This window comes from Poromitra crassiceps, assembly GCF_964638095.1.
Source record: "Poromitra crassiceps genome assembly, chromosome: 7".
NCBI lineage: Eukaryota > Metazoa > Chordata > Actinopteri > Beryciformes > Melamphaidae > Poromitra > Poromitra crassiceps.
The window spans coordinates 38,043,923-38,068,004 of record NC_139628.1 but is presented as its reverse complement, the minus strand read 5'-3'; the positions used below and the strand labels follow the sequence as shown (position 1 = coordinate 38,068,004).

General features: G+C 40.2%; 2 protein-coding genes across 2 annotated transcripts; both read left to right on the top strand.

The window, feature by feature from the left end:
* The first annotated feature begins 8,656 nt into the window (after positions 1-8,656).
* LOC310779320 (uncharacterized protein) lies at positions 8,657-14,990 on the top strand. Its single transcript, XM_083639856.1, has 6 exons — positions 8,657-10,799; positions 10,923-11,086; positions 11,179-11,399; positions 12,354-12,474; positions 12,551-12,657; positions 13,440-14,990. The coding sequence occupies exons 1-6, from the start codon at positions 8,816-8,818 to the stop codon at positions 13,657-13,659; spliced, it is 2,817 nt and encodes a 938-aa protein (XP_083495982.1). The 5' UTR covers positions 8,657-8,815; the 3' UTR covers positions 13,660-14,990.
* Positions 14,991-17,871: 2,881 nt separating this feature from the next.
* LOC310779212 (serine/threonine-protein kinase/endoribonuclease IRE1-like) lies at positions 17,872-23,717 on the top strand. The gene is made up of 6 exons (XM_083639720.1): positions 17,872-19,104; positions 19,210-19,376; positions 20,096-20,328; positions 21,254-21,374; positions 21,451-21,557; positions 22,227-23,717. The coding sequence occupies exons 1-6, from the start codon at positions 17,964-17,966 to the stop codon at positions 22,372-22,374; spliced, it is 1,917 nt and encodes a 638-aa protein (XP_083495846.1). The 5' UTR covers positions 17,872-17,963; the 3' UTR covers positions 22,375-23,717.
* Positions 23,718-24,082: the final 365 nt, after the last annotated feature.

The window sequence follows — 24,082 nt, the reverse complement described above, 5'->3', positions numbered from 1 at the left end:
TTGAATTGCTCTCACACTCAGGCCTGGCCTGGCCTGGCATGCAAATTTCTTTTTTTTCTTTTTTTTTTTGATGGGGGCCCAATGACGAGTGGGCCCAGGGGGGGGGCGCACCCTCTGCCCCGGTGTACGCTCCGCTACTGGTGCCCAGACTAATGTGTATGCAATTATAATTTGCTGCTCACCCTCACAGTCTCGGCTCAATAAGAGAGGCGTTGATTATGCGGATGAAGAATGTATTGATTAATTCCATTCTACAACAAGATGATATAATTAAAATGAAAAAAGTTTGGTCAATAAAGTCTTTGGCGCTCAGACTCTTTGTAATGGAAGGGGACCAGCCCTGAGCAGCAGCAAGATAGATCTCCCAATGGAGTCCAGACACTGGTGATGGTGATGGCTGGTGACTCCTAAGACTGATGAAGCTGATGAATCTGTGAAGACTGAGCAGAGACGGGGGGGGGGGGGGGGGGTTGAGCAGACTAAAGTGGATAGTGATGGAGAGAAACGTTTAAAGCGAGATGATTGGCTACCAATGGGTCGCTGTACTATTGGATAGATGTGACCAGCTGATGTGACCAGCTGATATCTCAATTGACACCCTGCCCACGAAATGACCGCGAAGAAACTATGAGTGAGCAAGATGTAGATGCAGATGTGAGTAGCAGGATGGTATGAAACAACCCATTGGGTCTATTCCAAGTTTTGCCATGATACAGGGTTGCATGAGAAGTAAAACTACAGCATAAGCATGCAAAAGATAGTCTTCCAGACTGAACCTTCGCTAAGCTCCATAGAAACTGTTGTTCACACCTGCCAGCCAGCCTGTACAACACAATGCCATGTCTTTGTATATTGGGGGCCCTAAGCAGGTGGGGGCCCTAAGCAGCCACTTAGTTTGCTTATGCCTAGGGCCGGCCCTGGCGCCGAGTCAGGAAGTGACAGGCACAGGAAGAGGGAGCACCCAGAGCTCTCATCAGACCCACATCACACAGACTCGCACTGGTAGGTCTTTTTCTAGCTTAACTTTGTTGGTATTAATTACATTTGAGCTCAGATACAATGAATGGAAAACACAAAACAGCTTGGTCTGCATACATCTGCTTATAGCTCTTAAAACACTTTAATGGCAGGCTAATGTTATGTAAACATGTGGTCGGCTCAAGTGGGAGCAGAAAAGTTCAGAAGTGAACGTTGAAGGAAGAGCCATTAGTCCCATTCTGTTCTACAGTATATTGATTAGTGACATTTACATGCATGTAGGAAAAGGTAGAGGGGTTTCACTACATGTGGATGACAGGAGCCAATTGGGAAAGTGAGAGAAATATTAAATATGTGGTAAAATAAAATAAAAAAGCATTCAAAATATTATACTGAGTGTAGAAAGATGGTCTTGTAAGCTTTGGTGTAAGTCATGTTAGATGTTATGGAACAATATACTTTTCATTTCATTTGAAAACTTTGATGATGATGTCAAGTTACAGACAAGTTAAAATTTGAAAGTAAATACACAGACAATACACAGATGAGAATGAAGAAAAGTCAGTTACAACAGACATTGAGGCAGGGAGGTTTGTGATCATGGTTTTTTCCATAGGTTAGTAGAGTATTGATTTTTAGCATGTGTTGAAGATCATTCCAAGAATATGCAAATACAAGAGAAGTAGAGATGAACTAGAATATTACTTCTGCCACATTTTAATCTATCTTATATACATAAAATTTAGTCTGTTTGTTTCAAGTTCTGTGTTTGGCCACAGCTATATGCCGTTTTATGTGCGATCTGGCTGAAACTTTCAGGGTGTGTAACGGGCACCCGTGCGGGTGACCTGACAGAGCCGGATTTTTTAATTAGGCTAATTAGCTAATGATGTGATGTCATCAGTGATGATGTCAAAAGTTATGTCATAAGGTTGTGCACACACACAAGGAGGCATTGTGACAAGACTGATCAGTGATGTCACACACACACACACAAGGAGGCATTGTGACGTCAATGATGCAATGGTGCATGCTCCCTAGTCCGATACCTCACGAGTCCGACACCTCACGAGTCCGAAAAAAGAGGCATTGGACAGGGGATCATGTCTATGTTCCCCGGCTTCTATGTTCCCCGGGTTCTATATTCCCCGTTTTTCACTAACCCTAAACCTAACCTCCCCCAGACCCTAACCCAAAACCTAACCTCTCCCACCCCCACGCCTAAACCTAACCTCCCCCAGACCCTAACCCAAAACCTAACCTCTCCCACCCCCACGCCTAAACCTAACCTCCCCCAGACCCTAACCCAAAACCATGAGGTGTCGTCGGACTCGTGAGGTATCGGACTAGGGAGCAGTCCCCGATGCAATAACATTTAGTGAGCAACATACACACACACAAGCACGCCAATAGGGCAGGCGAGGCCGAGATACGGGCGAGATGCCTAGTTATGTAAATTCTTCTACACCAGCAATGTTACCAGCAATGTTATTGCAGCCAATGTATTTTAATTCTAAAGAGGTGGTAGATTAAAGTGACATGGCCGCGCCCACTTTGGAGACTTGCGGCCTGGGTCTCTTGGAGTCAATGAGAGGAGTGAACATGATCTCAGATTATGACTCCCATAGTCATCAAAGTAAATATTGGGCCCATTGTCTGAAGCCACATATCTTCTGAACATTCTGACAATAAAATTATATTTTTCAGACAGATCAGGAGAAAATGTAATTTGTTCAAGACCTGTCTCTGAAGAAGCAGAATAGCACAAACATCAGCATATAGCTAATAACAATAATTCTGTCATCTGTGCCCACTATACTGTGTAGCCTACATTGGTATAAAACTGTCTCAGATGTTGTTTCAGGGTCTCTATCAAGAGGAGAGGATGGGAGGTGGTTGTGTTGGTGGGTTTGGTGGTTACATAGCATCGAAATGTAAACCCATTCTTGACAAAAACGGGTATAAAATACCCTCTATCCTGCACTCCATGTTACTGTGAGGACATGGGCTGCAGTACCTCTTCAAGCCATTTCCTTTAGCAGCAGTGGTGCTTCTGAGATTCTTGTAAAACATGTGACTTACCAGTAAATGAGTGTTGGGCAACAATGTTTCAATCTGATTTCCTCTCAAACATTATGACTGAGGCAGCACATACAATCATGTGTTGGTACTGTAAGGCCTGATTATATATTTTCACATCATTCTTATTGTAAGCTACTGTATGGTGGTGGTGGATGTCACATCCCTGAACTGACAGGCAGCATTATTGTTTCTCAGTTTAAATGTTAATACAAAAACCAATCCCTGCTTTGGTTAGGATAGAGGATTTTCTATTCTAATTAGCTTTTGTTTTTAGTTATAAGTCAAAACAAGCATATAAACTCATAACACTTATACACTCAATAAAACGTTTAAACTCAATAAAACCTATAGGCTTGGCTACTTATGCCGCACAACCCATTTCTGGATTTTTCATACATTCACTTGGAAGCCCAATCACAACTTCCTCAAATTAAACTTCCTACATTTTTTCTCTGAAAGGTCTAATAACCTTGAGTCAAGGTTATCAGATCTTTCAGAGAAAAAAAGTTAGTTACTGACCTTTGCTGGTGGTGTGAAAATATATAGGATTAATACATGCATTGCAGACAACTGAGGCACTGGCTTGGTTTCACACTAGGCTCACTAAGAAGAGGCTGGACACATGTTATGAATATGTTGGAACTGATACAATTGACTGATATTATTGATATATAATTGACTGATACAATACTTTTCTTATATCCACAAAAATGCTGGTAATCCTATTGAAGAGAATGGGACTGTGACTCTTCCTTTATTTTTCAGTTCTGAACATATCTGATCCCACTTGAATCAATTGTCTGATGACTTCTGGAGATGAGTTTAGTAGTCTGGGTTTATAGACCTACCTACCACATATTCACATACTGTAGCCTACGATAAAAGTGTTTTTAAAATGTCCACTTCCAAGTAAAGGTACAAGCAGAAGTAAAACCCTATATGTAGACCAATAGTTGTTTTCCATTCCTTTTATCTGAGTTCAATTGATTGATACCAATAAAGTTAAGCAAGAAAAAGACCTACCAGTGCGAGCCTGTGTGATGTGGGTCTGATGAGAGCTCTGCGTGCTCCTACCTGTGCCTGTCACTTCCTGGACACACCTATACAGTACCCTGTGTACGCAGGTTTCCTGTGCACCCAGTTACCTCCATCAAGTGCTCATGCCTGATGTGTGTATGCTATGTGCTCTATTAGTGTATTATACAGTATGTGCTTTTATTGTAGGTGTGTCTGTTTTGCCTCACGAGTGTGTGCTCTAGTGTCACGGTGTGCTTTTATTGAAGGTGCCATTTTCTACTAATCTACTTTATCTAATCTAATCTACTAATCTACTTTATGTTGTGTTGTCTCTCTTGAGTCACTTGTGTAGTATATTTAATATTTGTGACACATGCATTTTATTTTATTTTAATTTGAGGCTCCCTTCTACATCTGGCTACGGACAGCAGATGGAAACTAGCCATCCAGGCTAACTCTGGCTCACTTACAGTTTTGCTTTTGATTATGTGCACTGTCCCTGAAGAATGAACTAATTATAATATATGTGTGTGTGTGTGTGTGTGTGTGTGTGTGTGTGTGTGTGTGTGTGTGTGTGTGTGTGTGTGTGTATATATATATATATATATATATATATCTCACAAATATCCTCATCATAATATATCACAGCAGCAATCAAAGGTGTAATGTCATCATACACCTCTTGGCATGGGTAAAGTCCATTGATGTCATTGTGCTTGAAAACTTCTTTGAGCTTACTGAGTTTGTTGCGTTTACTGAGTTTGTTGTCACTTATAATCTGTATTATAGGATGCGTTTCTCTCTTGATGGCTGTAGCCTTTAACTGTTGGAAGAATGTCTCAGCTATTTGTTTTTTTAACTGTGGGGGGAAATCCATTTCTTCAGGTCAGAATAACTGTGGGGTGACAAAATTAATTATGAGGTTAGTGTAACATTTGGTTAAAGGCTACAGCCATCAAGAGAGAAACGCATCCTATAATACAGATTATAATTGACAACAAACTCAGTAAACGCAACAAACTCAGTAAGCTCAAAGAAGTTTTCAAGCACAATGACATCAATGGACTTTACCCATGCCAAGAGGTGTATGATGACATTACACCTTTGATTGCTGCTGTGATATATTATGATGAGGATATTTGTGAGATATATATATATATATATATATATATATATATATATACACACACACACACACACACACACACACACACACACACACACACACACACACACACACACACACACACACACACACACACACACACACACACACACACACACACACACATATATATTATAATTAGTTCATTCTTCAGGGACAGTGCACATAATCAAAAGCAAAACTGTAAGTGAGCCAGAGTTAGCCTGGATGGCTAGTTTCCATCTGCTGTCCGTAGCCAGATGTAGAAGGGAGCCTCAAATTAAAATAAAATAAAATGCATGTGTCACAAATATTAAATATACTACACAAGTGACTCAAGAGAGACAACACAACATAAAGTAGATTAGTAGATTAGATTAGATAAAGTAGATTAGTAGAAAATGGCACCTTCAATAAAAGCACATACCGTGACACTAGAGCACACACTCGTGAGGCAAAACAGACACACCTACAATAAAAGCACATACTGTATAATACACTACTAGAGCACATAGCATACACACATCAGGCATGAGCACTTGATGGAGGTAACTGGGTGCACAGGAAACCTGCGTACACAGGGTACTGTATAGGTGTGTCCAGGAAGTGACAGGCACAGGTAGGAGCACGCAGAGCTCTCATCAGACCCACATCACACAGGCTCGCACTGGTAGGTCTTTTTCTTGCTTAACTTTATTGGTATCAATCAATTGAGCTCAGATAAAAGGAATGGAAAACAACTATTGGTCTGCATATTGGGTTTTACTTCTGCTTGTACCTTTACTTGGAAGTGGACATTTTAAAAACACTTTTATCGTAGGCTACAGTATGTGAATATGTGGTAGGTAGGTCTATAAACCCAGACTACCAAACTCATCTCCAGAAGTCATCAGACAATTGGTTCAAGTGGGATCAGATATGTTCAGAACTGAAAAATAAAGGAAGAGTCACAGTCCCATTCTCTTCAATATGATTACCAACATTTTCGTGGATATAAGAAAAGTATTGTATCAGTCAATTATATATCAATAATATCAGTCAATTGTATCAGTTCCAACATATTCATAACATGTGTCCAGCCTCTTCTTAGTGAGCCTAGTGTGAAACCAAGCCAGTGCCTCAGTTGTCTGCAATGCATGTATTAATCCTATATATTTTCACACCACCAGCAAAGGTCAGTAACTAACTTTTTTGCTCTGAAAGATCTGATAACCTTGACTCAAGGTTATTAGACCTTTCAGAGAAAAAATGTAGGAAGTTTAATTTGAGGAAGTTGTGATTGGGCTTCCAAGGGAATGTATGAAAAATCCAGAAATGGGTTGTGGGGCATAAGTAGCCAAGCCTATAGGTTTTATTGAGTTTATACGTTTTATTGAGTTTATAAGTGTTATGAGTTTATATGCTTGTATTGACTTATAACTCAAAAAAGAATAGAAAATCCTCTATCCTAACCAAAGCAGGGATTGGTTTTTGTATTAACATTTAAACTGAGAAACAATGCTGCCTGTCAGTTCAGGGATGTGACATCCACCACCATACAGTAGCTTACAATAAGAATAATGTGAAAATAATCAGGCCTTACAGTACCAACACATGATTGTATGTGCTGCCTCAGTCATAATGTTTGAGAGGAAATCAGATTGAAACATTGTGTTTGCCCAACACTCATTTACTGGTAAGTCACATGTTTTACAAGAATCTCAGACGCACCGCTGCTGCTAAAGGAAATGGTTTGAAGAGGTACTGCAGCCCATGTCCTCACAGTAACATGGAGTGCAGGATAGAGGGTATTTTATGCTTCTGTCCCTCTTCTGTAACCCGTTTTTGTCAAGAATTGGTTTACATTTGCTATGTAACCACCAAACCCACCAACACAACCACCTCCCATCCTCTCCTCTTGATAGAGACCCTGAAATAACATTTGAGACAGTTTTATACCAATATAGGCTACACAGTAGACAGTGGGCACAGATGACAGAATTATTGTTATTAGCTATATGCTGATGTTTGTGCTATTCTGCTTCCTCGAGATACAGCACCACAGGCTCCGCCAATTGTAAGAAATGGTACTAGGAGGCCCTGAAGTGTTGTGTGAGAGAGAGAGAGCCTGGTGATGCGGGGTTAGTGCTGATCATGAAATAGAGATTGTGAGTTCCCAAACTCCACACAAACCAAACATAAACACAAAGCTGCCCCTTGTTCGCTCAATATAGTTGTAAGTTAACTAAGATATTCCATTAAAAATAAAAATAAATTCCAATGACAGAAATACTGTACATCAATGAACTTCACAGGTAGCTTTAGCTAATCGCTCCCTGCTAACATGCATTCCTGTTACTAAATCTCGTGAGAGTGTGTTGCTGAGACAGAGACAGGTCTTGACTTGAACAAATTAAATTTTCTCCTGATCTGTCTGAAAAATATAATTTTAGTGTCAGAATGTTCAGAAGATATGTGGCTTCAGACAATGGGCCCAATATTTACTTTGATGACTATGGGAGTCATAATCTGAGATCACTCCTCTCATTGACTCCAAGAGACCCAGGACCTGCCGCAAGTCTCCAAAGTGGGCGCGGCCATGGAGAACCGTGGGCAAAAGTCCAAACAAGTTCATTTCGTCGAACTTAAATGAACAGTGATGAATTATTGTTCATATGAAAAGACTAGTTTTTGTTTGTCGTACCTGACAGTTTCGACTGTCTTCCTGCAGTCTTCTCTTCTTAACGTGATGTTACTGTGACGTGTCCTATGGCTGGTTTATGTAGGTTTGGCCATCCCACCTGACAACCCACGTGAGACAAATACAGGAAGTAGCTCAAAGATGGGGTGTCTCACTTTGATATCCCATTGTCTCTGGTTCAAATAGACTTTCCGTTATGCAGAGATCAACTTCAGCAGACATCATGTTGCTGTTTGATCACAGAAAATTATTAGCTGTCAGTACAGTATATAAAGGTAACTGAATTAAAAAAGGCACCAAATGTTACACTAACCTGTAGAAAATCCCCTCATTTCCTATTCCTCCAATTGCCTCCTCACTGCTTCCCTTCACTGCTCTCTGGATGGGCGGAGCCCGAGAGCTAATAAAGCCAGTCACATCACCTGTGGCAAATCCCTTCTGCTGCAAACCATGGTAGCACAAGCTGGCTGGCCTCCACTGGATTCCACACCTTCACCTTTGCTGTGTAAATGATTAGTAAGTTTTCCTTTTAGTTGACTTTGCTTTGGTAATTTATGATCATTGGTTGCACTGCTTAAGTTCCTTTAATAGTTATTTCTGTATTTGGATATTATATAATTAGTAATTGTTTGGAGTTAATTGTTATGTTGAATCACTATGGATTTATAATATGTTCTCCTTTCTTTATCACCAGCAAACCAGCATCAACAATATATGGTGTCTAAATAAATATTACTGGTGTTGGAATCCAAGCCTCTGCTGTCTTCTGTCCTGGCCGACAGGCCATTGTGTTGGGCCCTACCTGGAACCAGGCCTTAGACCTGAGCTGCACCCACCCTCACCACCATTCCATACAATTGATATTTTTCAAACCTCATAATTTTGTCACCCCACAGTTATTCTGACCTGAAGAAATGGATTTTCCCCCACAGTTACAAAAACAAGTGGCTGCTACAGTTCTCCTACAGTTACAGGCTGCAACCATCCAGAGAGAAACGCATCCTATAATACAGTGTATGATTGACAATAAACTCAGTAAACGCAACAAACTCAGTAAGCTCAAGGAAGCTTTCAAGGACAATGACATCAATGGACTTTACCCATGCATAGTGCTGAATGATTACATTTCCCCTTTGATGGCTGCTGTGGTATATTACAATGAGAATATTTGTGATTTCCTGCTACAACAGGGTGCAAATCCAAACCAGACATCTCAAAAGGGGTTTACAGCTTTGCATTATGCCTCATCTTCCCAAACTGATCGAACGGCTGCTTCTGTGAGGAAATTGCTTAAAGCAAAAGCTAATCCAAATGGAGTGGATAATTGCATCGTAACAACACCACTGCAAAATGCTGCCATCCATGACAGAGAAGATATCATGAAAAAGCTAATCTGTGCTGGTGCAAATGTAAAACTCTTTTCTGCGCAACAACCTCGAGATCGAGATGCCAATAAAAGAATATGCAAAGTGGTAAATGACCTTGCATCAAAGGGTCACGAATTATGTTCCAAAGTAAAACTTTTTGTTGAGCTGGACATTGCAGTACCAGATAAAACACCTGATGATGTTTTCAAAATGTGTGACGGTCACATGCTGCAGGAGCATCCTCAGACCCATCTGACCATATATGAAGTAGTCTTTAGTATTACTGGGCCAGGTGCTGAAGAGTACCATCAGAGAAGTATTAAATGGCTGAAGGACACAGGAAATCTGAACTCCTACATTGAGGATGCAGTCAAACGCTTTCCGAACATTGGACAAAACTGCACGTCTTCAGTTGTTCGAAGTCTACGATCAGTCTTCTGCACAATGAGCGAGATACCAAATGAGATCTCGCTGGGTATGATCCCCCACCTGCTGGAGAGACTTTCCTCAAGTCACAATCCTGATGTACAGAAAGCTATTCTGGAAACAATTTACGTGATTACACAGAAAACAGAAGTCGAAAATGGCTGGGATCACATATTCCTTGACAAATTATGCACAGCAATTGTTCCTTTTGTGCAGAAACAACATTGCTCTGATGTAAGAGTCTATGCATATGGCATACTTGCCAACATGCTTTCATTTGAGCATGCAGCTGACATCTTTACAGCAAAGGGAATAACTTCAGTTCCTGAGGATATACTGACATCTGTAAACATGCAAAGTAATGACAGCCTGAAAGAAATCATTAGAGGATTGCGAAATCATTTCAACAAACCAAACTCAGAATGTGACGATTCTACACCAACCAGTAAAGTCTTACCAGGATCCAAGAAAAAGGCAAAAAAGCCAGAGGAGCCAAATGATGAAGTTTGCTCTGCTGCAACTGACCGAACAGCAGTTTCAGTTTCAGATTCTGTTCAAAGTTCAAATGTTGAGCCACTCCTCCCCAACACTGGGAAATCATTAAAGTCACAGGAATGGCTTAAAATCAGTGAAAGGTGGAGGGATACATTAGAGAAGCTTGCTAACACTGGTGACAGTAAAGTAACCAGAGTTGGAAGCATCATGTATGTGAAAGATGCAGAATTCCGCATAGCAAAGGGAAGTGATGGGACTGAAGTCTTCTTGGGGCTGAGAAGTGACGGCACTGAAGTCGCAGTTAAGAGAATGTCTAAATCCAACTATCAGGTACTGAAGAACGAGGAAGGATTTTTACGACTTCCAGAGCTTGATGATACGACCATTGTACGATATGTTGACTTTGCAGACGATGAGAACTTTGGTTACCTTATTCTTCAGCTATGTGAATACACCCTAGAAGAATATATCAGACGTGAATTTCCAGAAGACAATCTCTCTGAAATGAGGAGAGAACTTGTGCATCAGGTTCTCCATAGTTTAAGTGTGCTTCATGGTCAAAATCCTCAGATTCTCCACCGGGATCTCAAACCCCAGAATGTCTTGATTGGTAAGAAATTAGTAAACATGCAATTCACTGTCTGAAATTTAAAAAGTACGGTATACACAAATATTGGATTTTATTTTGATCAATATATAACATAATTTACTGTCTATGCCATTTGTCCTGCAGATGTTAAGAGGAGGGCCAGATTATCTGATTTTGGCATAAGCAGACGAATACCTGAAGGACAAAAGACTTTACACACAAGAAGTGCAGGAACAAGATGCTGGATGGCCAAAGAGACATTGACAGAAGACACTGATATACCATACAAGTCAAGTACTGATATACAGGTGAGTTAGTTTTTCCTCTGATTGAGCCATTTAATTGATGACTGGGTGAAAAATTATTCTGTAATTACTAAATTGTTGTGCCAATTCTTAAGGTGGCAGGGATGTTGATCTATTACATCCTCTCTGGAGGACACCATCCATTTGGCAAAGCCTATGAATGTGAGTACAACATTCACAAAGGGATCTCCTGTCTGGAGCATGTTCAAGATGTGGTTGCAAAGGATCTCGTTGAGGACATGATCAATGGAGATCCAAAGAAGAGACCTACTGTGGAGGAATGTTTGGTTCATCCCTTCTTCTGGCCCAATGAAAGGTGAGAGAACGGAAGGACATTTTCCATCACAACTATAGAATCAAAGTGAACGTCACTTCCTGCTTCAGCACTGTACCAGAGATTTTCATCCGCCATTTATTTTCCCATAGACATTTCGTAAAATGCTTATAAAATAGTTTTACTTGTTCAAAAGAAATGGTTCCGATATATTCAGAGTGAAATGTTCCATGGTCTCTCCCGATTATAGCTGGACCATATGGTTTGACAAAGTAAAACTATTTTTACAAGCATTTTACGAAATGTCTATGGGAAAATAAATGGCGGATGCAAATCTCTGGTACAGTGCTGAAGCAGGAAGTGCCGCTCACTTTGCCTCTCTATTGATTCTGACAAAACCCTATAATTTGTTACACTACTCTGCTTGCTAGCATGCATGGCTGTTCAATGCAGTTCTGTAGGGCCAATGGACAGACACTTGAAAAATAACCCCCAAAACTACCCAAAGCATGTCTGTTCAACACATTGATTGCTTGCTCTATGCAAATAAAAAATAATTAAGTCAAGTCTTTCTCATAAAGTTTTGATGCTACCTTGGCTGTCGGGGGAGGAGGGGGTTCCAGCTCATATAGGTGCGCTCCCCCACTTCTCCAGATAGCACTACACCTCTGTCCGAATGTCCCTGAGTGAGGGATACTGAAATGCACTGACTGAAATACAGGGAAGGGGCTGCAGCTGTGAGCAAGGGGTGGAGGGAGTGGGGTGCAATGGGGTGGGTGCTACTGACTACTTTCCTTGTAAGAGTTGGTAACACTGGGTCAGCTATACTGTACTAGGTTTTACACCTAGTCTTGTTTTCATGTAGGATGTGTTTCCATGGCTTAATGACAATAACATTTTTGGATAATACGACATGACAATATTCCAGCGTTCTGTTTTATATTATGTTCATGCTGGAAATCATTTAGCCTAAAGTAGCCTACAACTCATTTTCAGGAGAGTCGAATACTTGAGAAAGATTGGTAATCAGATGGAGGTGGCGAAATATGAAGACGCTGACCAGACACTAATCTGTGAACTGGACCAAAATGGATTCTTCAGTCAGTGGAAAACCAAGGTAACAGAGACATCAATATTGCAGCAATTCTATTTCCCTGGAAGCAACTTTATCCGTGATTTTGTTGGTTTTCCAGTTGCCTCCAGAGTTAGTCCAGAAGGTGGATGCCAAGAAGAAGAAGAAGAGCTACCATGACAACACACTGGGATTACTGCGCTTCATACGCAACCTCCTTGAGCACTAGTAAGTTAGACTGAGGTTAAATCTAGGAATTCAGATTGCCATGCAACTTTTAAAACCTCGCTGACTGACATAAACTGTTGCATGTAACGGACCTTTTTCACAAGACAGTTCTGAAAGAGCAGTATTTGACAGCAGTATTTTCACACATATTTTCAACATCATAGTCATTCTAAAGACCAAAGAAGACTCTTGCACCAGAGGACCTTCTCTTTGGAGTGGTCTCCTCGAGGAGCTCAGGCAGGCAGAATTGGTGTCATCTTTTAAATACTCTGCTTAAAGGGATAGTTAATTTTTTTAAGCCTAGGCATATTTGCTACTTACATGATGTTGTTGCTTGGTAGAGTTCTTTCTCAGCACAATCCATGCTGTTCCACATAGCTCTGAAAAGTTGGGCAAAAACAAATGCAAGGTCAATGGGGGTCAAGATTTCATCCACAGTGCACACACTGTAAATGTCATCATCATCATTTTCATCATCATCATCATCATCATCATCATCATCATCATTATTATTGTTATTATTATTATTATTATTATTATTATTATTATTATTATTATTATTATTATTATTATTAATTGGTTTAGCAATATTTGACAGATAAATTACACCATAAACAAGAGTCAGAACAGAGATGCAGAAAATACCGTTAACTATTGCAGTAGACATGTACTTTACTTCATAATTAAAATCTGTCTCTAAATATCCAAGAAGCTCCTTTTTTCTCTTTTAGGGATTGGTGAATTGAATGTTCATTACTTGGTATTTCTGTCTCTGTTTGCAGTGCTGAGGATGCAGCCAACATTGATCTGATGTTGGTATTTCCTGATCTCTTCGGATGTGTTTACACGTTTGCCAAAAAACACGACTGGAATTCAAGGCCAGCCCTGAAAAGAATGTTCAAAAAAGAAGACATCACCACGGGTGCTGTAATGAAGCCAGCAAACCCTGAGGGAAGTCTCAGTGCCCCGGTTCAAGAGTCTGGACTCAGTGACCTGAAGTGAGGTGGACTCAATGCACTTTCAGAAATTAGTCTGTAATTGTGTAACAATTTAATATGTCCCACTGTAAGAGTCCAACAAGTGCAGGAAAACAGGACAGGAGTCAGGACATTTTATGATATTATTGGTCCAGTTATTACATTATTGGATTTTATTACATTTTTGATCAAGTTAAGTGCACATTTTATTACATTTTCAGGAAATTATTACATGATTGTGTGCTACATCACCTCCTACATGTTTTTGGACTTGTGTGTGCATGCAGCCAAAATGCTACACATGTTTTTACAGTCTATAGACCACACTCAGTCCCCTGTCCCTACTGTGGTAATGGACAAAGTATGTTGCCTTGTGCACTGGGGCACTGTGTTGTGATGGGCCTATACTACCATGCCCCCTTCTGGCAGTGATAAAGTATCACACCCCTTTGCTTTGCCCCCCGTTTTTATTTTATTTTATTTACATACAGGGAATTATAGTAGCTGGGAGCCTAGAGTGTAGTTGTTTAGTGGAATTTACTTGTTTGTGTTACATTGTTTGAAGTAAAATATCAAGCAGTAGTTTGTTGTTTGAGGAAGTTAGATATTGAAGACTGGTTATAGCTGAAACCTTCTTAGACAGAAATGTGAATGGAGACTCCCCCTCCCTTTTTATTCCAGAGGTGAATGGTACAGTCAGCCCTTGTTCTTCCATTGAGTGGAAAAGACCTGTGTTTAGCTAACATCAGTAAACAGTAAACAGTAAAACAGTAAACAGCAGCTAGTGGAACACTGGAAATATTTTTTATCATTTGTTTTCAAGCTAATACAAAAACACCCCTCTCAATAAAGAAACGGCTTCTGGTGTCTTTAAAAACCCAATAGTGCGACCTTGACTATTGGTCTGTCATTGAAACAGTTGAATTTGATGGAAGATATCATAGTGTGTCCAAACATGCAGGAAACAAAGACGTTTATGTAAATGTATCAAGCTTTTCCTTTCTTTCATACAGTTCTTTTAAAATGCTGAGTGTTGATATACAAGCTACAAAGTGTACATATAACGAGGACTGAAATGCCACTACCTGTTTGTCTATCACACAAAAATCTGAACAGATCTTTGCACTTATCTTAAAAATATTACTGCAGCTTGCAAGAGCATGACATTCAAAACGGAATGTTCACCAACTTCTTTTTAGATACAACTAACAAACTGAAGACAAGTCTCAAGACAAAGTGCTTCTACTCATACTAAATCAATTGTACAAATCATAGAAAAAGAAATTAATATGCAGCTTTATCACATGCAGATTATTTTTTATGATTGTTCTAAGCATACTAAATGTTATTCTAAAAAAGATACTGTACGCTTAATCTGTTGAATATTAAAATAAATGTGTACAAATATGTGTGTTTCATTGTGAACCAGGGTTTGTTTTAGGGTTGGTACTGCATCATGAAATGAAACAATAAATGAAACAATAAACACATCATTTCCCACATATACAGATGTGACTATGTGTCTGTAACCTCGCGTCACCAGGCTCTTCTCTGAGGTCTCCATTTACAAGGGATTTTGTCACTCGGCCTGTTTCCGGCCTAGACCCCGCCTAGACAGGAAACAAGCAACGGAAACAAGAAGAAAATCAAACAACAAAACAAAAGATGGACCTACCGAACGAGGTTTTTGAACAAGTTCTTGCAGAAACATCGCGGATTCACAATATCACATATTTTAAGACAATACAGAAGCTTTTTTTTATCAGGCTCTAGTTAATTTAACCTTGCCGTGTCAAGCTAACAGCAACAAAGAAGATTTCTTGGTGCACTTGTTTCCTGTTTCCTTGGTTTACACCCCCATGCCAAAAACTGTGTAAAGCGTGCCCAGACTAATGTGTATGCAATTATAATTTGCTGCAGTGAGATGATTGTCTACCAATGAGTCACTGTACTATTGGATAGATGTGACCAGCTGATGTGACCAGCTGATATCTCAATTGACACCCCGCCCCGGGAAATGACCGCAAAGAAACTATTAGTGAGTAAGGGTGCAGATGTGAGTAGCAGCATGGTATGAGACAACCCATTGGGTCTATTCCATGTTTTGCATAAGCATGCAAAAGATAGTCTTCCAGACTGAACCTTCGCTCCATAGAAACTGTTGTTCAGACCTGCCAGCCAGCCTGTACAACACAATGCCACGTTTTTGTATATTGGGGGCCCTAAGCAGGTGGGGGCCCTAAGCAGCCCCTTAGTTCACTTATGCCTAGGGCCGGCCCTGGCGCAGAGTCCAGGAAGTGACAGGCACAGGAAGAGGGAGCACCCAGAGATTTCATCAGACCCACATCTCACAGACTCGCACTGGTAGGTCTTTTTCTAGCTTAACTTTGTTGGTATTAATTACATTTGAGCTCAGATACAATGAATGGAAAACACAAAACAGCTTGGTCTGCATACATCTGCTTATAGCTCTGCTTGGAAGTGGACATTTTAAAACACATTGTAACAGACCTGTAAAATGGAGTGAGTCTGTTCAACTGTAGTTCATATGTAGTTACATGGTAACAGACCTGTAAAGTGGATTGAGTCTATTTAACTGTAGTTCATATGTAGTTACATGGCACCGGACCTGTAAAGAAGCTCTGCCCTGGGACAGAGATTGCTAAAAGGCAGTGGTGGATTCGAACCACTGAACTTCAGATTGCAAAGCAGGCAGCTTTAACCACTCAGCCACAAGGGCTTTCCAACTTTCTTTGGAGTTTGGGAGGATAACTGTATGTCAGTCAGATGTAGTCACTTCCTAGCTTTGTTATTATAAGCATAGACTTGGGGGAAAATGTTGATACTTTGTTAGTTGTAGCTTGAAAGACAGGCAATATTGATTAATGTGAATGCATTTCTGCAGTGTGACTGTGCCAGCCCCCCCCCCCCCCTTCTCCATGAGCTGTAAATGGCTCGTGGGACTATTTACACCACAATTCAGAAAATTATTAGAATGTATTTTTTTATTTAAAATCTTTAAATATAACTAAATGTTTCTAGAGCACAGTGCATACAATTTATTTAGCAAATAGGGGGGAGTTCCCCCCTTATGCGGATTAGGGGATTTATAGACTGGGGGGGGGGGCAAAATCATACCTACAACTAAATAAAGTATCAATATTTTCCCCCAAGTCTCTGTGTATAATAACAAAGCTATGAAGTGACAGCAACTACATCTGACTGACATACAGTTATCCTCTTAAACTCCACCATGAAAGTTGGAAAGGCCTCGTGGCTGAGTGGTTAAATCTGCCTGCTTTGCAATCTGAAGTTGAGTGGTTCGAATCCATGTCATGTACAGTATATAACTGAATTTAAAAAGGCACCAAATGTTACACTAACCTCATAATTAATTTTGTCACCCCACAGTTATTCTGACCTGAAGAAATGGATTTCCCCCCACAATTACAAAAACAAATAGCTGAGACATTCTTCCAACAGTTAAAGGCTACAGCCATCAAGAGAGAAACGCATCCTATAATACAGATTATAAGTGACAACAAACTCAGTAAACGCAACAAACTCAATAAGCTCAAAGAAGTTTTCAAGCACAATGACATCAATGGACTTTACCCATGCCAAGAGGTGTATGATGACATTACACCTTTGATTGCTGCTGTGATATATTATGATGAGGATATTTGTGATTTCCTGCTAGAAAAGGATGCAGACCCAAACAAGACTTCTCAAAATGGGGTTACACCTTTGCATTATGCCTCAAGTTCCAACATTGATCTAACGCCTGGTTCTGTGAGGAAATTGCTTAAAGCAAAAGCTAATCCAAATGGAGTGGATCATCCCATCCTAGGTGCACCACTGCACGCTGCTGCCCTGGGTGACAGAGAAGATATCATTGAAGAGCTAATCTGTGCTGGCACAAAGGTAACACTGTTCAATGTGATACACCCTCAACATCTTGAAAAGAACAAAAAAATATCCAAAGTGATAGATAACCTTTCATCAAAAGGTAACACATTCTGTTCCAAAAAAAAACATTTTGTTGACCTGGAAATTGCTGTACAAGAGGGGGCAAAATGCAAAGAAGTTTTCAAAATGTTTGATAGTCGCATGCTGCAGGAGGATCCTGATACCCATCTGACCATATGTGAAGTACTCTTTGGTGTTCTTGCGCCAAATGCTGCCGAATTCCGTCGGAGAAGTATAAAATGGCTGAAGGACACAGGAAATCTGAACTCCTACATTGTGGATGCAGTCAAACGCTTGCCGAACATTCCAGAGAAATATTTGGCTTCAGTTGTTCAATGTCTGCAATCAGTTTTCTGCACAATGGGAGAGAAACCAAATGAGATATCAGTGGGTATGATCCCCAAACTGCTGGAAAGACTTTCCTCAAGACAAAGTCCTAATGTACTGAAAGCTATTCTGGAAACAATTTACGTGATTACACAGAAAACACAAGTCAAAAATATCTGGAATACATTTTTCCTTGATCAATTATGCACAGCAATTGTTCCTTATGTGCAAAAAGAATACACGCCTGATGTGAGCGTCTGGACATATGGCATACTTGCCAACTTGCTTTCATTTGAACATGCAGCTGACATCTTTACATCAAAGGGAATAACTTCAGTGCCTGAGGATATACTTGGATTTGTAGCCATGCAAAATAATAACAGCCTGGAAGAAATCATTAGAGAATTGCAAAATCATTTCAACAAAGCAAACTCAGAATGTGCCGATTCTACACGACTACACCAACCAGTAGAGCCAACAAAAAGAAGAAGAAGAAGAAGAAGAAGAAGAAGGCCAAAAATGCCAAAGGAGCCAAACGATGTTCGCTCTGCTGCAACTGACCCAACAGCACTTCCTGTTCAGGAATCTGTTCAAAGTTCAAATGCTGAGCCAGTCCTCCCCAACACATCATCAACGCTACACAAATGGCATAAAATCAGTGAGAGATGGAAGGATAAATTAGAGAAGCTTGCAAACACTGATGAAAGTCAAGTAACAAGAGTTGGAAGCATCATGTATGTGGATGAAGAGGAATTCCACATAGCATGTGGAAGTGGTGCTGAAGTCTTCTTGGGGTTGAAAATAAGCGATGGCACTGAAGTCGCAGTTAAGAGAATATCTAAATACAATAAGGAATACAAGGAGGTGGTGGATAATGAGAAAGTACTTTTACGGGATCCACGGCTTGACGAGACGTCCATTGTACGATATGTTGACTTTGCAGAAGATAAGAAGCATGATTACCTTATTCTTCAGCTATGTGAAATCACCCTGGAAGAATATGTAGAGTGTGATTTTCCAGAAGACAGTGAAGACAGTAAGACAGTCTCTGAAATAAGGAGAGAACTTCCGGTTCATCAGGCTGTGCAACAGGTTCTCCAAGGTTTAAGTGTGCTTCATTCTCATGTTCCTCCGATTCTCCATCGGGATCTCAAACCCCAGAATGTCTTGATTGGTAAGATATCTGAAATAACTGAAATGTAAAAGGTATACACCAACATTGTAATTTATTTTGATCAATATATAACATAATTTACTGTCTACATCATTTGTCCTGCAGATGTTAAAATGAGGGCAAGATTAGCTGATTTTGGCATAAGCCGACAATTACCTAAAGGAAAAACAACTTTACACACAAAAGCAGGAGGAACGAGATGCTGGAAGGCCAAGGAGACTTTGGAAGGAGATGCAAAGAAGAAACCATATAAGCAAAGCACTGATATACAGGTAACTTTTTTCCCCTTTTATCACAATTTAATTGACTAGGCATCTCCCCGAGCTCGGCCTCGCCTGCCCTATTGGCGCCCGCGGGTGTGTGTGTGTTGCTCAGTAAATGTTATTGCATCAGTGATGTCACAATGCCTCCTTGTGTGTGTGTGTGTGTGTGTGTGTGTGTGTGTGTGTGTGTGTGTGTGCCCCCCTATGACATCACTGATCAGTCTTGTCACAATGCATCCTTGTGTGTGTGTGTGTGTGTGTGTGTGTGTGTGTGTGTGTGTGTGTGTGTGTGTGTGTGTGTGTGTGTGTGTGTGTGTGTGTGTGTGTGTGTGTGTGTGTGTGTGTGACATCACTGATCAGTCTTGTCACAATGCCTCCTTGTGTGTGTCTGTGTGTGTGTCAGTGTGTGTGTGTGTGAGTGCGTGCGTGTGTGCACCCTTATAACATCACTTTTGACATCATCGCTGATGACATCATCACTGATGACATCACTGATGACATCACATCATTAGCTAATTAGCCTAATTAAAAAATCCGGGCTCCGTCAAGTCACCCGCACGGGTGCCCTTTAACACCCCGAAGGTTTCAGCCCGATCGCACATAAACCGGCATAGCTATGGCCAAACACAGAACTTGAAACATCGCCCACATACTAAATTTTATAAATAGATAGATGACTGGGTGAAAAATCATTCTGTAATTACTACATTTTGCTCTTGCTTCTTAAGGTGGCAGGGATGTTGATCTATTACATCCTCTCTGGAGGACACCATCCATTTGATCCGTTTGGAGAAGGCTGCCGTGAATGTGAGAACAATATTTGTGAAGGGAAGTACAGCCTGGACCAGGTTAAAGATATGGTTGCAAAGGATCTCGTTGAGAACATGATCAATGGAGATCCAAAGAAGAGACCTACTGTGGAGGAATGTTTGGCTCATCCCTTCTTCTGGCCCAATGAAAGGTGAGAGAACGGAAGCACATTTTCCTTCACAACTATAGAGAGCCAAAGTGAACGTCACTTCCTTCTTCAGCACTGTACCAGAGATTTTCATCCGCCATTTATTTTCCCATAACCATCTCGTAAAATTCTTATAAAATAGTTTTACTTGTTCAAAGCAAATAGTTCAGATATATTTAGAAACAGGAGAGACCACATAACATTTAACTCTGACTAAAAAGAATTGCGGATTTAAAGGAAATATTTTTTCGATGTTAATGTTTTTTGTTTTGGTCCGAGTGAAATGTTCTATGGTCTCTCCAAGCATTTTACGAAATGTCTATGGGAAAATAAATGGCGGATGAAAATCTCTGGTACAGTGCTGAAGCAGGAAGTGACATTCACTTTGCCTCTCTATTGATTCTGACAAAACCCTATCATTTGTTTCACTACTCTGCTTGCTAGCATGCATGGCTGTTCAATGCCGTTGTGTAGGTCCAATGCCAATGGACACTTGAAAAATAAGCTCCAAAACTACCCAAAGCATGTCTGTTCAACACATTGATTGCTTGCTCTATGTAAATGAAAATAATTTAAAGTCAAGCCTTTCTCATAAGGTTTTGATGCTACCTTGGCTGTCCTTTCTTTATTAATTGACATTTTTATAGCTGACCCACGATAGCGATGCAGGAGGGCGGGGGGGGGGGGGGGGGCAACGGGGTGGTGGTGGTGGGTGCTACTGACTACTTTCCTTGGAAAAGAGTTGGCAACACTGGGTCAGCTATATAGTGTAGGTTTTACACCTTCTTTTCATGTAGGACATGTTTCCATGGCTTATTGACAATAAAATTTTTGGATAATGTGACATGACAATATTCCAGCATTCTGTTTTATATTATGTTCATGCTGGAAATCATTTAGCCTAAAGTAGCCTACAACTCCTTTTCAGGAGAGTCGAATACTTGAGAAAGATTGGTAATCAGACGGAGGTGGCGAAATATGAAGACGCTGACCAGACACTAATCTGTGAACTGGATCAAAATGGATTCTTCAGTCAGTGGAAAACCAAGGTAACAGAGACATCAATATTGCTGCAATTCTATTTCCCTGGAAGCAACTTTATGAGTGATTTTGTTGGTTTTCCAGTTGCCTCCAGAGTTGGTCCAGAAGGTGGATGCCAAGAAGAAGAAGAAGAGCTACCCTGACAACACACTGGGATTACTGCGCTTCATACGCAACCTCCTTGAGCACTAGTAAGTTAGACTGAGGTTAAATCTAGGAATTCAGAGTGCCATGCAATTTTTAAAACCCTGCGAACTGAAGTGTTGCATGTAACAGACCTTTTTCACAAGACAGTTCTGAAAGAGCAGTATTTGACAGCAGTATTTTCCCATATTCCCATATTTCCCATATTTTCAACATCGTAGTGAAGTCATTCTAAAAACCAAAGAAGACCAGGCCTTTTGCACCAGAGGACCTTCTCTTTGGAGTGGTGTCATGGAGGAGCTCCGGCAGGCAGAATTGGTGTCATCTTTTAAATACCCTGCTTAAAGTGATAGTTAAAAAACAACAACAGCCTAGCCGTATTTGCTACTTACATGATGATGTTGATTGGTAGAGTTCTTAGTAGCTCTGAAAAGTTGGGCAAAAACAAATGCAAGGTCAATGGGGTCAACATTTCATCCACAGTGCACACAAAGTACATTTCATCATCATCATCATCATCATCATTTTCACCATCATCATCATCAATATTTGACAGATAAATTACACCATAAACAAGAGTCAGAACAGAGATGCAGAAAATACTGTAAGACAGGAAACAAGGTAACCAATCAACCGGGATCATCCACCAAGTAGACCACTGTCAGGGATTGGTGAATTGAATGTTCATTACTTGGGATTTCTGTCTCTGTTTGCAGTGCTGAGGATGCAGCCAACATTGATCTGATGTTGGTATTTCCTGATCTCTTCGGATGTGTTTACACGGTTGCCAAAAAACGCGACTGGAATTCAAGGCCAGCCCTGGAAGAATGTTCAAAAAAGAAGACATCACCACTGGTGCTGTAATGAAGCCAGCAAACCCTGAGGGAAGTCTCAGTGCCCCAGTTAAGAGTCTGGACTCAGTGAGTTGAAGTGAGTTGGACTCAAAGCACTTTCAGAAATAGTCAAGAGTCCAGTACCCAGTCAGAGACAAATCACATGAGAACTTTTGATGGAATTGTTAACATGTCCACAGCTCCAACAACACAATGCAGGAAAACTGGATATTGGATGTTACTGTACACTGGTTGGCAGTGATTGATGCTTATCTGTAAATATTCAAATCTCATGAAGTTTTGCATATGGTGACTTATTTCATTATAACTCTAATTGTTTTGTATGGCCTGTAGCACCATCTATGGGCATGAATTAGAAATATCTCTTAACTGCTCTTAAGAAATTGCCACTGTGATGAGCATTTTAATGAATGTCCTGTAAAGAAAATGCAGTAATCAATTTTGCTCTAATTATCTGTATTATATGTTATTGTGTTTTTATCACCCTGTTGGTTTTTATACAACAGCATTTTAGTCATCTTTGTATCTGCAGGTGATTCCTTGTATATGGAGAGATGAGGAACTGTAGATCTCCCCCGGCACAGAACCCTGCCACTATTCAAAAAAAGAAAAAGAAAAAAAGTACTAGACCCCCCCCCCTCTATAGACAATACAAGGCATTAAATGTCTGTATTGTCTGTGGTTATATTGTGATGATATTGTTGCCATTTTGTGGCCCTAATCTGTGGTAATGGTACTTCCACTACACTAGTGTGTGTAGAGGAAACATGACATGTTTTGACATTTTTCAATTGGGGCCTATACTAGCCTACTATTTTCTATTACATTTTCTTTATTTTTTTATTTTGAAATTTGACAGTTTGATCATGATGCTTGATATTGTTATACTTCTTATTGTAACGTGTGTGTGTTTGTCTCAAGTGTACTGTATACATGCCCCTTAACTACCATTGAGGACACCGAGGTCATGACCTCGGTATTTTCTTTAAAAAAAAGAGAGAAAAAATATATAAAAATAGCCCCGGCCTCCAGATCTACAGTATTCATCTGTCATTGATGTTTTAAAGCCCTCATAAATGACATGGTATATGACATAGTTGATCAGAAATGCAACAATTTGCTTCCTCTGTGTGCTATATAGAAGGAAGAGACATAACTCACCACAACGTTCACATTTTGCATTGGGGCTAGACTGGGGCTAGACTTTGGGGACAGTTCTATTGAAGTGAATGGGTAAGTAACTCCGATGTAAGTGATGTTTGTGTAAATGGGCCATTGTATTTAATTGAGCAGTATTCTGCCATATGTGACCTGTAGAATATATATTATGTGGGGAGACATTTATTTTTTGTATCATTGTAAAGCAACAGCACAGTAAAGAGGATATTAATCTAATATGATGTCTGTAGTTCTTTATAGATCTAGCCTCTTAATTTTGCTCTCAAAGTGCACCAGATTGAAGCATTTTACTTTAAAATGTACAAGATTTTCTAACCGGGGGGGAATCCCCATGCCACACTAAAATGACCCCGGTATTTCTCTAACCCTGGCTACGGCCATGACTGTATATAATGTGATGTTGTGATAGAGATGACTTTTGTCACATGATCTGTAATTCATGTTGTCACATGATCTGATAATCACATGATCTGTAATTCTTAAACCTGATCCTGGTGCCAATCAAGAGAGAACCTGAAGAAGCAATGATGCTAAATGTG